Source organism: Saimiri boliviensis, chromosome 2 (assembly GCF_048565385.1).
Source record: "Saimiri boliviensis isolate mSaiBol1 chromosome 2, mSaiBol1.pri, whole genome shotgun sequence".
In the NCBI taxonomy this organism is placed as follows: domain Eukaryota; kingdom Metazoa; phylum Chordata; class Mammalia; order Primates; family Cebidae; genus Saimiri; species Saimiri boliviensis.
Genome location: NC_133450.1, coordinates 129241801 through 129257579, shown reverse-complemented (window position 1 = coordinate 129257579; position 15779 = coordinate 129241801). Strand labels below are relative to the sequence as shown.

At 45.9% G+C, this 15779-nt stretch overlaps 2 protein-coding genes across 16 annotated transcripts in view; one reads left to right on the top strand and one right to left on the bottom strand.

Annotated features, from left to right (window-relative positions):
• WDR20 (WD repeat domain 20) overlaps nucleotides 1–15779 on the bottom strand; it is a 95007-nt gene that overhangs the window by 25595 nt on the left and 53633 nt on the right. For 4 of the 15 annotated variants that reach the window (XM_074394320.1, XM_039462837.2, XM_039462838.2 and 1 more), the window contains exon 2: nucleotides 3623–3805. The exons of 2 other annotated variants lie outside the window; for them this stretch is intronic. In XM_074394320.1, the coding sequence (XP_074250421.1) occupies nucleotides 3623–3805 (183 nt within the window). 9 more of the 15 variants (XM_039462839.2, XM_039462836.2, XM_074394317.1 and 6 more) reach the window with 8 other exon arrangements.
• On the top strand, nucleotides 13952–15109 carry LOC120361339 (protein arginine N-methyltransferase 6-like). The gene is given in 2 exon segments (XM_039462840.2): nucleotides 13952–14957; nucleotides 14960–15109. Coding segments are annotated over 2 exon segments (1125 nt in total). The 3' UTR covers nucleotides 15079–15109.

Genomic DNA, 15779 nt, shown 5'->3' with positions numbered 1-15779 from the left:
CATACGTACATACATACATACATACATACATAAAGGAGACCTCTGTGATTCTCTCCCTTTCTCAGGCCTGCTCTCTTGCCCTTTACATCACAAAGTGTCACCATCTGTGGTCCCCAGTATGCCTGGGTGGTGCTATTATACCTCTCTTCCCTCCTGACAGAGGTCACAGGAGGGCAGGTTTTGCCTGCTGCTGCAGACCCAGTGCTGGGCATGTGGTAGGTGGTCAAAGACCTGAATAAATGAAACAATGGTCACAACCCTAGTTCACGCCCTCAGCTCTCACCTGGACAGTTACTAGAGCCTCCTCACTGGTCTTGCTACCTTCATTCTGTCTTTCTTCATTCCAATCCACCTTCCACAAGTGCTGACAAGAGTTCTAAAAAAACACATGTGATCCTGTCACTCCCTTGATTAAGAGGCCAAAGGTTCCCCCACATCCTCCAGTGTCAGCTACAAATTTCTTTGCAGGACACAAAGGGCTTTTATAATACAAGCTGGCTCTAATCTATCTTTCCAGCTTCGAACCCTGACACTCCAAATCCTACACTGTGTGAGGTGGCCATGCTGTTACTGAATGCTCTTTCTTATGCCTAGTTGTTCCTCCAGCTTTGAAGGCCTTCCTTACTCTCCTCTAACAACTATGTACCCTTTAAGACCCAGAACAAACATCATTTTCTGAAAGCATTTCTTGAACTCCCCCAGTGACTCTAACATTTTTTTTTTTTTTTGAGACGGAGTTTCGCTCTTGCTACCCAGGCTGGAGTGCAATGGTGCGATCTCGGCTCACCGCAACCTCCGCCCCCTGGGTTCAGGCAATTCTCCTGCCTCAGCCTCCTGAGTAGCTGGGATTACAGGCACGTGCCACCATGCCCAGCTAATTTTTTGTATTTTTAGTAGAGAAAGGGTTTCACCATGTTGACCAGGATGGTCTCGATCTCTTGACCTCGTGATCCACCCGCCTCGGCCTCCCAAAGTGCTGGGATTACAGGCATGAGCCGCCACGCCTGGCAACCTTAACATTTTTAAAAACTTTATAATATGTGATGCATACTCAAGAATTCCTGTGGCAGCTATGCCTTGGTATTTTGTTCATATCGCTATGCATACATATGCCCAGTAATCTCCGCCCATCCTTACTTAACTGTGAGCTCCCAGAAGGGCAAGCACTGATCTGGCAACCACGCATGGTGGGGCCTATAACCAGTAAGAGTTTCTGGAATTAATTTCTGGTTCCAACTCTACCATCAACTTGCTACCTCATCTGGACAATTCACTTGCCCGATCTTTGACTATTTCCTCATCTGTGAAATGGGAAGAACTGCCCACCCTCCCTGGAGAGGCCATAGGTAAAACCTCTAAATCTCACACCACAGCAAAGCACAGCACGATGACTACTTCACCATCATTCCTGGCACTCTCTAAGGAACAAACCTCTGTTAACCCTTGCTCAACTTAGATATCCTGACCAAAATCTGATAAAAATGTATCCACACGGCTAAAGAATTTCCTTACCATGAAGAGCAATCAATTTCAGCCTCACGCTGTAAACATCAAGCTGGCAAGCTGGCATTAAACCACACATAGTCCTAGCATTCTAAATAGCCATTTTTCAAATAAAATGTAAAATGAGTATGAGATAACTCATACTTAAATCATGAAGAATGCCTGCAACTCTCAGTCACCAAGGCAGGGATGGTTCTGGCTGATGCAGCCTGAGTGCTCCCAGAGCCATGAGATTCCGGTGACATGTGGTCTCCAACTCCTGGCCCTCCTCCTGCCATTACACACAAACCTTTCTTGTTCTCTAAGCGGCATTCTGTACCATCCTCGGCCAGGGCTGCCTCCGGGTCTTGTTTACTAACAGCCCTTTACATGGCTCCAATCCCTGCCCCCTCAATCACACTCTCCCCTACCTAAACAACAAACACACAACAATGCCAAATTCACAATTTCTGCTAACAGTGCAGAGGAGGTCAATTTTGTGTGCTGTTACCCTGACCCAGCATCAAAAAAATAATCATCCAGCTATTTAAGCATCACTTCCTCAGATGATATTAATAAAACACCTAGGTAAATAAAATATTTTCTGCTTAACATTTTTTAATGAAAAATGGAATTAAATACTTTTCCTCTATAGTCTGTCAGTTCAGATGACAAGTTTTGTTTCCAGACAACTCAGAGGAAACTAGAAGAGATGGCATGGCTCATAGATCTCATCAAATCCACTGGCAATGTCAAACAGGAGCACCCTGGGTGGATACTGAATTTGCATGAATAGCAAATACCATGACTGCCAAAGAATCCAAATGTTTACTGCCATTTGTCAAGTTGAATTTTCTTCCCCAAACAAAATTATTTCTTTCTTTTTTTTTTTTTTTGAGACGGAGTTTCGCTCTTGTTACCCAGGCTGGAGTGCAATGGTGCGATCTCGACTCACCGCAACCTCTGCCTCCCGGGTTCAGGCAATTCTCCTGCCTCAGCCTCCTGAGTAGCTAGGATTACAGGCACGCGCCACCATGCCCAGCTAATTTTTTTTATTTTTAGTAGAGACGGGGTTTCACCATGTTGACCAGGATGGTCTCGATCTCTTGACCTCGTGATCCACCAGCCTCGGCCTCCCAAAGTGCTAGGATTACAGGCTTGAGCCACCGTGCCCAGCCCAAATTATTTCTTAAATATCATACTCTGTAATGTGTTTTTGTTCCAAGTTAATGATGTTAAAACCTTGCAACAATGCAAAAGCACTTATCCTTTCTAAGGGAGGGGTCCTACATAGCCTGACTCTTGCACATCAGGGGTGAGGTCCCAAGTAGAGATTGGAACCCAGGGCTTCTAAAACAGCAAGCTTCCCTTATCTTTTCCATTTGGTAGAAAAGTCATACTGAAACAGAGGAGGAAGAACATTAAATATGAAATAGTAATATCTGAGGCTAAAAGATGCTCCAATAGCTTTTAAAAACATAATCTATCTGGCAATTTCTATATGCCACATTTAACAGTCCTGACATGTTCCTGAACAGACAGCTCAGATATCTCAAGCTGTTTCCAAAATGAAACTGAAGATACCAGAAACCCCAGTACATACTACAACACTGTCAAAAGCTATGTCATGTGACCCAAATTTAAGTGCCACGATTTCTAACTACGTCAAGGTGAATTTACAGCAACTAGTTTCAAGAGCAAGTGAAGTACTCCTTAGCCAAATGCCTGTCAAACAGATACATACAGAAGCTTTAGCTACATTTTAAGCACCTAAGGAAATGTTATCAAGTTCTTTGATCTGCATGAAATGTTCAGTGATGCAAGATTGGAATTCTACATTTTCTTAAAGTATAAATACCAAGTTATAGTTCTGTCCCTATCTCCACTACAGAAGAGTTTTAAAACACCTGTTACAGACGCCTGAGCATGCTCCATAAAAATGCACAAAACAGTTACCCCAAGGGAACAGGTAAGGTCAACAAATTAATCCACCACATTTAAACCTGGGCATACTAGGGAGGAGGGCTGAGCGAATAAAAAATGGGCTTAGCTTGAAGTGCAAAAGGGGGCCCACTACCCTTGGTAAGAATGCACCAATTCTTAAAGGGATTCTTAACAGCTAAGACAGGGTGCTACTTACTTCCTCATTAAAAAGTTTGCTAGTTTCTTTTTTGATTGGGTCTATAAGCTGGACTTGGCCTGCAGAAAAGCCCACTAGGAGAGAGACACTTTCTGCTGTGGCTGTTAGGTGGTTGAAGTCATGACAAGTAGGCTGTGTTCCTTTGTATATCCTTTTATCTATTGGTTTACTCAAGTCAGCAGCCTGGAGGAGAAAGAGAAAAATACATATAGTAAACAGCACATTGAGATGAGAAATCTAAGTTATGCTATTTTATACTCCAATATGGTGTTTAATCTTAAAAATGAAGTTATTTAAAATATTTTTTCAGTTGTGACTTAATATTCATCTTACATTTTATAAAAGCACTTTCACATACCTTAGCCAACTGGATATTATTAGACTATCTATAATATAACTGTTACCTTCACAACTTATTCTCCCTCAAATATATGTAACACTTCAGCAGGAAATATCCTTGAGATACTAAATTCAGTATTTTCAAAATGCATTTCAATCAGTATCTAACAGAGGAGCCACATAAAAGCTCAGCTTTCAAATGCGTCTACAGCACCTAAATGTCCACTGGCCAGTTACCTGTAGCCCCGTGGTTCTCAAAGTGTAGTCCCCAAACCAGAAGCAGCAGCAGCAGCATGTGGGAACTTAGAAATGTGAAATCTCAAACCTTACTCCAGACTAAATGAATCAGAAACTATGGGAGGGAGTAGGGCCAGCAAGCTGTAGTTTAAAGAGCCTTTCAGGTGATTCTGATGCCTGCTCAAGTCTAAGAACCACTGCTGGAGCCCATGCTATACACTCGCTCCTCCTGGGTCAAAATCCTTCTTCTGAATTAGGTTTTAGGGAACACTGACTTATCGAGGTCATAATCAAGGTGCTTTACATGCATTATCTTTAATCCTAAAAATACTGCTCCAAAGTGGACAATATTTTACACATTTTACAGATGAGAAAACAAGTTTAGGGAAGTTAAATAACTTGATCAATGTCACCATACCTACCTAGTAAGCGGCAGGACTGGATTTGGAACCCAGGTCTGTTTGACCATTAAGGGGATGGGGAAAGAGAGTCAAAAGCAAATGATTTCTCACTTGAGTGTAAAGCGATTTTTCAATGTGCCCTCCCTCCTTTCAAGAATTCTTTTCTTCATGAGAAATGTTCTGTGTCATCCCAATATGCTGGGCTTTTATTGGTGAAATAAGGGAAAACCCATCCCCTCCCACTCTTGTCTGAAAATCTCAGGTGGTTACAACTAACCCTGAAACAGAACTTGTCCCTCAAGACACCCAGTTCACCCTGCGTGGCCCTCTGGGGCTCCCGGCTCTAGTTCTCTACTGACCGTCCCCTCAGGTTCTGAAGATTTCTTTCTTCCAAAGAGGCCTGTGACACTGAACCAAGTAGTCTAATGTTTGACTTTGCAATAACAAATATAAATAATGAGTAGAAAAGAGGACCTCAAAATTATAGGCGTGTTTGAGCGAACTCAAAACCTTGCACATGTGGAAGTCTGGACCTGAGTGGTAACAAGTAGCTCTGGGAGCCCCAGGGCAAAGGAATGAGGGTACATGCCATGCGGACACTCTCCCAGCCTCACCTCAGTTAAAACGGAGATGAAAATCTCTGTTCTACCAACCTCATGGGATTGTCTGGAGGATGAAATAAGAGAATATATACATGAAAGAGCCTTGAAAAGTATAATACAAAGCACCATACAAAACAAAAGGGAGTCCTGACTTTGGAGTGAGGAGAAAGGGGGCCAGTGGAGGGGAGTAGCTGCTGTGCAGCAAGGTGGGCTGAAGGCAGCTCAGCCGAGTGCTGTGAGTGAGCAGTGGGGCCCAGGACGGTGGCCATGGACAGGCTGTCTGAGAAAAGACAGCTTCTGAGCAGGCTCGGACGGCAGGGAAAGAGAACCCTGGCCTGACAGAACAGCATACGCCAGTCATCTCAGAACAAGGAAGACAGCCCCCCTGCCAAAAAAAAGCCACAAATATAAGATATAACTGGCAGCTAGAGAACAAAAAGCCAATTTTGAAATATGAACAATTAAGCTACACATAATTACTATCAGCATATTCAACTCTTGAGACTTTTTCTTTTTTTTAGTTTGCTTAGGAAAAATTAAAAAATTAGCTAGGTGTGGTGGTGCATGCCTGTGGTCCCAGTTATCCAGGAGGCTGAGGTGACAAGACTGTTTGAGCCCAGGAGTTCAAGGTGACAGTTAACTGGTATTGCACCACTGCACTTCAGGCTAGATGACAGAGCAAGAAAAAAAAAAATGACAACAACCGCAACCACAACCACTTAGGGAACTTTCCCCTAAAAGAATACACCTAAAATTATGCCCTGAAATACACAGATCAATTCAAAGCCTAGCCAGAAATTAACAGAGAAAATATTCTAATGTAAATTAAATCAGTAGAATATGTAATGCTTCTCAGAAACAACAGAGGAAGTAAAAGCAACTATTTTTCCAAGTACTGCCACCAGTTTAGGGTTAGACTTAGGAACCCCTCACAACTATATTTTTGGTATATTTTTACATCCCTGCCTGCCAATATGGAACTTTACTGAAAAGATGTGAAGCATTTTAAATGCAAAGAAATTATTTTTACTCTTAAATCAGGTAAAATGGGCTGGGCGTGGTGGTTCTCGCCTGTAATCCCAACACTTTGGGAGGCTGAGGCGGGTGGATCACCTGAGGGCAGGAGTTCAACATCAGCCTGACCAATATGGTGAAACCTCGTCTCTAATAAAAATACAAAAATTAGCTGGGCATGGTGGTGGGTGCCTGTAATCCCAGCTACTTGAACCCAGGAGGCAGAAGTTGCAGTGAGCTGAAATTGAGCCACTGCACTCCAGCCTGGGTAACAGAGCAAGACTCCGTCTCAAAAAAAAAAAAGAAAAAAAGAAAAAAAAATCAGGTACATATTCTAAAAATATCTTGTTTATTCTACTAATTTGCTTAACAAACTTTCTTCCTAGATCACTGATCTTGAAGTGTACCAGTCCAGGACTAGACTACGTCTGCAGTCAAATGCATTGCCTGCAGTACAGAAATTGAGAATAAGTGTTTAGAAACTTTTTTTCCCCCTTTTTTGGAGACAAAGTCTTGCTCTGTTGCCAGACTGGAGTGCAGTGGCGCGACCTTGGCTCCCTGCAACCTCCAACTCCCTGGTTTAAGCGATTCTTCTGTCTCAGCTTCCTGAATAGCTGGGATTACAGGCACGCGCCACCATGCCCAGCTAATTTTTTAATTTTGCTGGGTGAGGTGGCTCACACCTGTAATCCCAGCACTTTGGGAGGCTGAGGTGGGCAGATCACCTGAGGTCTGGAGTTTGAGACCAGCCTGACCAACATGAAGAAACCCTGTCTCTATTAAAAACACAAAATTAGCCAGGCATGGTGGCACATGCCTGTAATCCCAGCTACTTTGGAGGCGATGCAGGAGAGTCACTTGAACCCAGGAGGTGGAGGTTACAGTGAGCTGAGATCCTGCCACTGCACTCCAGCCTGGGCAACAAGAGCAAAACTCCATCTCAAAAAAAAAAATTTTTTTTTTCTTTTTGTATTTTTAGCAGAGATAGGGTCATGTTGGCCAGGATGATCTCCATCTCCTGACCGCATGATCCAACAGCCTCAGCCTACCAAACTGCTGGGATTACAGGTGTGAGCCACTGTGCCCAGCCAAGAGTTTAGAAACTTTTATGGGAACTGACAAAGTAATTTTATATCTGTTGAATCTAATGATAAAAATTTAGAGTTTGTATTCTGCATGTCTTTTTCAGTTTCTTTTCCTGTTCTTTTTATTTTATAGAAGTATAAATCCTCACTTACAAATTTTTTAAAAGTTGGTCCATCAACACTAGTGTGAGTGGCACTGTCCTAGAAGAAACAAAAGTAGACCTGGCCGGCCCCAAGGAACACTTAGAATCTCTCGTCTAAGGTCAATCCTCCCTCCCCAATCCCTAGCCAGTGGCACTGATCAAACTGGAACAGCAGAAGTCCAGTCAGGAAACGTGTCACGTTTACCAAGTAAGAATTACCAAGAGGGCCGAGTGCGGTGGCTCACGCCTATAATCCCAGCACTTTGGGAGGCCGAGGCGGGTGGATCACAAGGTCAAGAGATCGAGACCATCCTGGTCAACAAGGTGAAACCCCATCTCTACTAAAAATACAAAAATTAGCTGGGCACGGTGGTGTGTGCCTGCAGTCGCAGCTACTTGGGAGGCTGAGGCAGGAGAATTGCTTGAACACAGGAGGTGAAGGTTGCGGTGAGCCAAGATCGTGCCATTGCACTCCAGCCTGGGTAACAAGAGCGAAACTCCGTCTCAAAAAAAAAAAAAAAAAAAAAAGAATTACCAAGAAGTCTGAAGTGACTGCCAAGTTGTGTGCCCATAAAACATTTGTATTTCTGAAAAATCCATGGACTCCACTCTTGGCCTGAGCTTTTTGAAGCCCCACCCGACAGAGGAAAGCCAGGTCTCCCAGTGTCTGCCTTCCTTCTAACTCGATTTCCATTGTTGCATGACCGTCCTATTTCTCCTCTTCCGGGAGGCAGGGGATGGGGTGTCTGCCAAAATGCACTCTGAGCTCACACACCATTTTAGGAGCAGCAGTCACCACCTAAGCCAGCTATTCCTCTTCCCCATGGGGTCATCAGGCCCTGGCAGATGGCTTTCCAGGCAGGGGCAGTCTGGCAGAGAGAGAAAGAGTCCAGATTTCAGAACCAGGCAAGCCTATGTTCAAACCCTGGCTTCTCTCTTGGTAGCCAGGAGGCCCAGGGCAAAGTGCAAATTTCCTTTCACTGAGCCTCGGAGTCCAAAGGCCCCTTCCCTGCAGGGCAATGGTGGAGGCTGCAGATAACAGAAAGCACAGCGCACACAGAAGCATTTGGGTAGCTTCATTCATTTTAGCCACATTTTACCTCTAATCAAAACACCTTCTAATTTTTTTGGCGGCGGGGGGAGGCCAGAGTCTCGCTCTGTTGCCCAGGCTGGAGTGCAGTGCAGTGACATATCTCAGCTCACTGCAACCACCACTTCCTAGGTTCAAGCGCTTCTTGTGCCGCAGCCTCCTGAAGCTGGGATTACAGGTGTGCGCCAACATGCCTGACTAATCTTTGTATTTTCAGTAGAGACAGGGCTTCACCATGTTGGCCATGCTGGTCTCAAACTCCTGGCCTCAAGTGATCCGCCCGCCTCAGCCTCCCAAAGTGCTGGGGTTACAGGCATGAGCCACCGTACCTTGCCTGTGGCCTCTTCATTTCTGTCAAGTCAAAGTAGGAAAAAGTACCTAGCAGCCCTGCCCTCCAGGGTTCAGCCCCATCCTCCCCAGTGGCAATATCACCTTCTGTCTAGTCAACACTTTTTTTTTTTTTTTTTGAGATGAAGTTTCACTCTTGTTGCCCAGGCTGGAGTGCAATGGTGTGATCATGGCTCACTGCAACCTCCACCTCCCGGGTTCAAGTGTTTCTCCTGCCTCAGCCTCCTGAGTAGCTGGGATTACAGGTGCCCGCCTGGCTACTTTTATTTTTTATTTATTTTATTTTATTTTTGGTATTTTTAGTAGAGACAAAGTTTCGCCACGTTGGCCAGGCTGGTCTTGAACTCCTGACCTCAGGTGATCCTTCTGCCTTGGTCTCCCAAAGTGTTGGGATTACAGGTGTGAGCCACTGCACCCAGCTTAGTCAATACTTTATATGCCAGGCCTATATCAGGAACTTGTCACTCATCATCCCATCCAATCCTAGTCACCCCTCAAAGCTGGTACTAATATATCCACATTACACAGATGAGGAACCTGGAAGGGAGTTCAGGGTCATCAGGCTATGCTCTTAACAGCTCTACACTGTCTTGCCTCTCCACCCTTCACTGCCCTCCACACACATCATGAGCACTGGCCCCGGCAGAGAGCCCCTCTTTCTTGGATTCATTAGGTCACCCTCTTGGTAGGGACAGTCTCCTCTGCTCACTTCCTCAGGAATCTTGCCCGTCAGTTCAAGTCCCACCGCCCACAGCAAGGATTTTCCCAACCATTCTTGGTGCTGCTCCTTTATCTCAATTCTCAAGTACTTATTTCATCCCACGACATTTAGTATTTACTCACTTGTACAATTTCAGATTTGTTTTAGGTCTGTTACAATCAATTAAAAACTCCTTTAAGGAGCAGAACTTTATTAAAAGTTACCACTGCATTAGCCTTGTTTTTCAGCTTTCTGTTGGATTCTACACACTTTGGAATTTCTTTCTTTTCTTTTTTTTTTTTTTTTTTGATGGAGGCTTGCTCTGTTGCTCAGGCTGGAGTGCAGTGGCATGATCCTGGCTCCCTGTAACCTCTGCCTCCCGGTTCAAGTGATTCTCCTGCCTCAGCCTCTCGAGTAGCTGGGATTACAGGCGCACATCACCACACCTGGCTAATATTTGTATTTTTAGTAGAGACGTGGTTCCACCACATTGGCCAGGCTGGTCATGTGATCTGTCCGCCTTGGCCTTCCAAAGCGCTGGGATTACAGGCAGAAGCCACCGCTCCCAGCCCATACTTTGGGATTTCAAAAAATGGTTTGCATCCTAATTATTACCAATTCTCTAAGTTCTTCAACAAGAGTTTTTTCCACTCAGATTCTGACAGATAAACATGAATTTATGGCAGAATCAATTCATTAAACATTCTTACCCACTTTAAGAATTGGGTATTTGGGTTGGGCGCGGTGGCTCACGCCTATAATCCCAGGACTTTGGGAGACCCAGACGGGTGGATCACGAGGTCAAGAGATCGAGACCATCTTGGTCAACATGGTGAAACCCCATCTCTACTAAAAATACAAAAAAAAATTAGGTGGGGATGGTGGCGCACGCCTGTAGTCCCAGCTACTCGGGAGGCTGAGGCAGAAGAATTGCTTGAACCCAGGAGACAGAGGTTGCGGTGAGCCGAGATCACACCATTGCACTCCAGCCTGGGTAACAAGAGAGAAACTCCATCTCAAAAAAAAGAAAAAAAAAGAATTGGGTATTTGGTCTCCAGCCCCAGCAGAGTATCCAGGTTGCCACAGACGCTAAGTATTTGTAGAATACATTAAACCATAACTGTTTCTAAATTTTTTCTATGGAAAGTTTAAATTTTATCATTATGCTCATGGGTTTGCATAGTTACTGATTACAAATAATTTGACAGTCTCATCATACTTACTAAGTTCTCAACTTAATAGAAAAATTTTAAGTGACAGTTTTAAAATTCCTACTAAAGAAACAACTAGTTACCAAAGCCTAATCAGTAAGTAAACATTTTTATATGTAATACACTTCTCTTTTCTTTGGACTTTTTCTTTTTCATTATAATAATAATAATTATTATTTTTTGAGACACAGTCTCACTCTATCACCTAGGCTGGAGTGCAGTGGCATGATCTCAGCTCAATGCAACCTCTGCCTCTTGGGTTCAAGTAATTCTCCTGCCTCAGCCTTCTGAGTAGCTGGGATTACAGGTGTGAGACACCGTGCCTGGCTAATTTTTGTATTTTTTTGTAGAGATGGGGTTTCACCATGTTGGACAGTCTGGTCTCAAACTCCTGACCTCAAGTGATCTGCCAGCTTTGGCCTCCCAAAGTGCTGGGATTACAGGTGTGAGCCATCACACCTGGCCTTCCTTGGACTTTTCATCCTTAAAATCTCTGGATTTTTGTTTTGTTTTGTTTTGTTTGAGACAGGGTCTTGCTCTGTTGCCCATACTGGAGTATAGTGATGCAAACACAGCTCACTGCAGCCTCAACCTCCTGAGCTCAATTGATCCACCTGCCTCAGTCTCTCAAGTAGCTGGAACACAGGTGCATGCCACCATGCCCAGCTAATTTTTTTTTTTTTAATTTTCTGTAGAGACAGGGTCTCACCATGTTGCCCAGGCTAGTCTCGAACTCCTAGGCTCCAAGAACCCTCCCATCTCAGCCTCCCAAAGTGCTGGGATTACAGATATGAGTCACCACGCCTAGCTGAAATTCTTTTCTGGAGGAATACTACTGAAATTAGAGTCAGATGCGTTGGTTTGGCTCGGCACTAATGAAGCTATAGGTCCTTGAGGAATTTCTTTCCTATACCACAAAAACTCTCCAGTTCTACTTCATGCCTTCACCATAGCCCTGCCTGCCTACCCTTCCCTCGGGAATGCTGCTGAGTGAACAGAAACGTGGAAGGACTTGAATCTGTGAGGGGCTATCCCACCAAAGGCAAAGAGCTTGTAGCCTGGTTCCCACCAACTCAGTGGGCCTCAGTAGGGCTTTGGGAAGCCCACGGCATCACAGGTAACGGCCATGTTACATCACATGGGCCTGGTGCCAGTTCTCTTCCTTCATGGGAACCAGCTACTTGATAAAAATTCTGAGTGCCCAGAAGCATCTGCTGTGGTATGAAAAATATCTCAGAGCTCTTCTGAAAAATGTGTGTCAAATTATGATCTTAGACATAATTTTAAAGGAATCATGGAGAAAGAGTGTAGGTAATGGAGGTAGTTTTATTCTTCCTAAATTTCACATCTTCCCTACCCATCCCCACCTGAGAAACACTGAAGAGAGAACCAGTCTTGCAGAGTCTTGCCAGAAAAGTAAAAAGCCTTTAACTGGCATAGCTAACAGCTGCCAAATGCCTTATGCAGGCAGACCAGAAACTCACCTCACCTATAGCCAAAAGCACTCTACCTCCTAAGCCTACTCCTCCCATCCTTAAGCCCCACCTCAACTAGCCTGGCACCCCTGCCCAAAGGACAGCTTCAGAGCCCTCATCCAGCCTGGGTTACCTGGCCTAGCTCAGCGTCTCTAGCTCTGCACCAGTCTCCTTCCACCCATTTCCAACCCTGGGCAATTCATCCTATGCTCTGCCAGATGCATCTTTGGGAAGCCTTAGGTCACTCTCTTACTCCACCATAGCCACAGCACTACAGGGCCTACAGCTTAGCACTCACAGGCTGCCCAATGCGGCCTTATCATTCCCGCCCCTCCACACACATTACCCCAAAGACCCTAAGCTGCTGCTGCCTGTGCTCTGACACCTTGACTTTCCTGGATTCCTTTTTATGCCCAAAAAACATCCCCTGCCCTCATGTTCACAGAAGCAGAGCTGTCATGTCCTCCTGACCTCCCTCGCCTGTCTGTGACATTCTTCTAGTCCCCTTCACGGATACCTATCACTATGTGCCACACTTATTAGCTGCAATATGTTAACTATATTCCATGTATCGTGAAAGTCCGGCTCCTTTTAAAAACAAGAAAGAAGTCAGAAGGCTGCTGAGTCACTGACAGCCTGAATGAATTAATCAAAACTCACTGGAGCAGTTCGAGTAGCATCAAAGGTTGCCATAAGCCATTCTGAAAATCAGAAGAGAATCAGATAGTAGAGCTTTTATCATTCCTCTTGACCACATCTCATACAACCAAAACAGGGACCAAAAGTGACCAAGGAATTACTTCCAAGGGCCAGAAAGGATCACCTACTAGAAAAGAAATGGAACAACAAGGGTCCTATCTTAAAACTTGAGACTCAAAATAAACCACATTGCAAAGATCGTTCCACGGGTTTTCTTGGTGGAACTTTTAAGCTAGTCAGGTTTGGGACTGCTAATGCCTGTTACGGATTAGTCCACAGTCCAGGGCCTGGGACTGGACTATACCTGCCTGTCATCCTGGTGAAACCAAGGGCACACTGAAGAGGAAAAGAGACCCTGGCCACTCAGAGCTGATACTCATTTTTTGAACAAAGCTCAACCATTTAACCAAAATTTTCTTCAACATAATGGGAAATAAATGGGTGGGTTTAACAGCAAAAATACCACACAGTGATTTTCAAACATCTTCAACTGCCTACACTTCATGTGAGGCGAACAGTTTAACACTCAAGTAACAGTCTGCTGCATAGCACCACACACAGATGCCAATTCCACAGTCCCACTGCATCCTTGAAGTGGCAACAAAACCAGGTTTAATACTTGTTTAAAATATATATATGTCAGCTGGGCACAGTGGCTCATGCCTGTAATCCCAGCACTTTGGGAGGCTGAGGCAGGTGGATCACGAGGTCAGGAGTTCAAGACCAGCCTGGCCAAGATGGTGAAACCCTATCTCTACTAAAAATACAACAATTAGCTGGGCGTGGTGGCAGCACCTATAATCCCAGCTACTTGGGAGGCTGAGGCAGAGAACTGCTTGAACTCAGGAGGCGGAGGTTGCAGTGAGCCAAGATTGCGCCACTGTACTCCAGCCTGGACAACAGAGTGAGAGCCTGCCTCAAAAAAAAATAAAATAAAAGTAAAATAAATATATCAGAAATGTTAAGAAGTCAGTTAGGGGCCAAGATGTCGCAGCCCAAGAAAAGAAAGCTTGAGTCGGGGGGCGGCGGCGAAGGAGGAGAGGGAACTGAAGAGGAAGATGGCGCGGAGCGGGAGGCGGCCCTGGAGCGACCCCGGAGGACTAGGTGGGAGCAGGACCAGCTGTACTATGAGTGCTACTCGGACGTTTCGGTCCACGAGGAGATGATCGCAGACCGCGTCCGCACCGATGCCTACCGTCTGGGCATCCTGCGGAACTGGGCAGCACTGCGAGGCAAGACGGTACTGGACGTGGGAGCGGGCACCGGCATTCTGAGCATCTTCTGTGCCCAGGCCGGCGCCCGGCGCGTGTACGTGGTGGAGGCCAGCACCATCTGGCAACAGGCCCGGGAGGTGGTGCGGTTCAACGGGCTGGAGGACCGCGTGCACGTCCTGCCGGGCCCGGTGGAGACTGTGGAGCTGCCGGAGCAGGTGGATGCCATCGTGAGCGAGTGGATGGGCTACGGACTCCTGCACGAGTCCATGCTGAGCTCCGTCCTCCACGCGCGAACCAAGTGGCTGAAGGAAGGCGGTCTTCTCCTGCCGGCCTCCGCCGAGCTCTTCATAGCCCCCGTCAGCGACCAGATGCTGGAATGGCGCCTGGGATTCTGGAGCCAGGTGAAGCAGCACTATGGTGTGGACATGAGCTGCCTGGAGGGCTTCGCCACGCGCTGCCTCATGGGCCACTCGGAGATCGTGGTGCAGGGACTGTCCGGCGAGGACGTGCTGGCCCGGCCGCAGCGCTTTGCTCAGCTAGAGCTCTCCCGCGCTGGCCTGGAGCAGGAGCTGGAGGCCGGAGTGGGCGGGCGCTTCCGCTGCAGCTGCTATGGCTCGGCGCCCATGCACCGCTTTGCCATCTGGTTCCAGGTGACCTTCCCAGGAGGGGAGTCGGAGAAGCCCCTGGTGCTGTCCACCTCGCCTTTTCACCCGGCTACGCACTGGAAACAGGCGCTCCTCTACCTGAACGAGCCGGTGCAAGTGGAGCAAGACACGGACTATCAGGAGAGATCACGCTGCTGCCCTCCCGGGACAACCCCCGTCGCCTGCGCGTGCTGCTGCGTTACAAAGTGGGAGACCAGGAGGAGAAGACCAAAGACTTTGCCATGGAGGACTAAGCGTTGCCTTTTCTTTCAGCTACCTCCCAAGGCGGAGAAAGGGAGATCCCACGTGCAAGTAGGGGAAATATCTGTCTCCCTTTTCCCTCATAGCCTCTGGGGAGGGAGAGTGACTTCATTCTCCGTTTGAAGAGATTCTTCTGGTGATGTTTATTTAAAAAGTGATCCCCCTCAACAACGGATACAGCGTGCTTATTGTTGGGCTTTTAAGCCTTAACAGCATGTAGTACCAAGCACTTGTATTTCCGTATATTTTGTCTCGCAGGGGAGGGAAGGGAGAAGAACACGGATGAAAATATCAGTTTTTGAAGGGTCCATGCACATCCCTGACATCTCACACCTTATCTAAGTCTGAAGTTGGGGAGAAAGGGTTCATTTAGGCTTCATAAATTTCCAATACGACTTTAGTATCTCTCCAGAGCTATATTTTCTCAGTCTGAATTAATTCCCCATTCCTAGGTGCCTGTGGGCTATGGTACTTCTTCCTCATTGTTTTCTAAGTAAACTTTACTACTCATAATGAAGGGGAAGGCTATGAGGAAGCAGTTTAAATAGCCCCATTCTCACACACACATAGGGTGCTAAAGTTGATGAACACATTAATCCATTAAGTAAAATAGTCTTTGTAAAGCATACCTAAGAAACTCAGAAGGTGCATTTAGGAGAAAGAGACCGGAAAGAGAAATAGTATGGATTTTTAA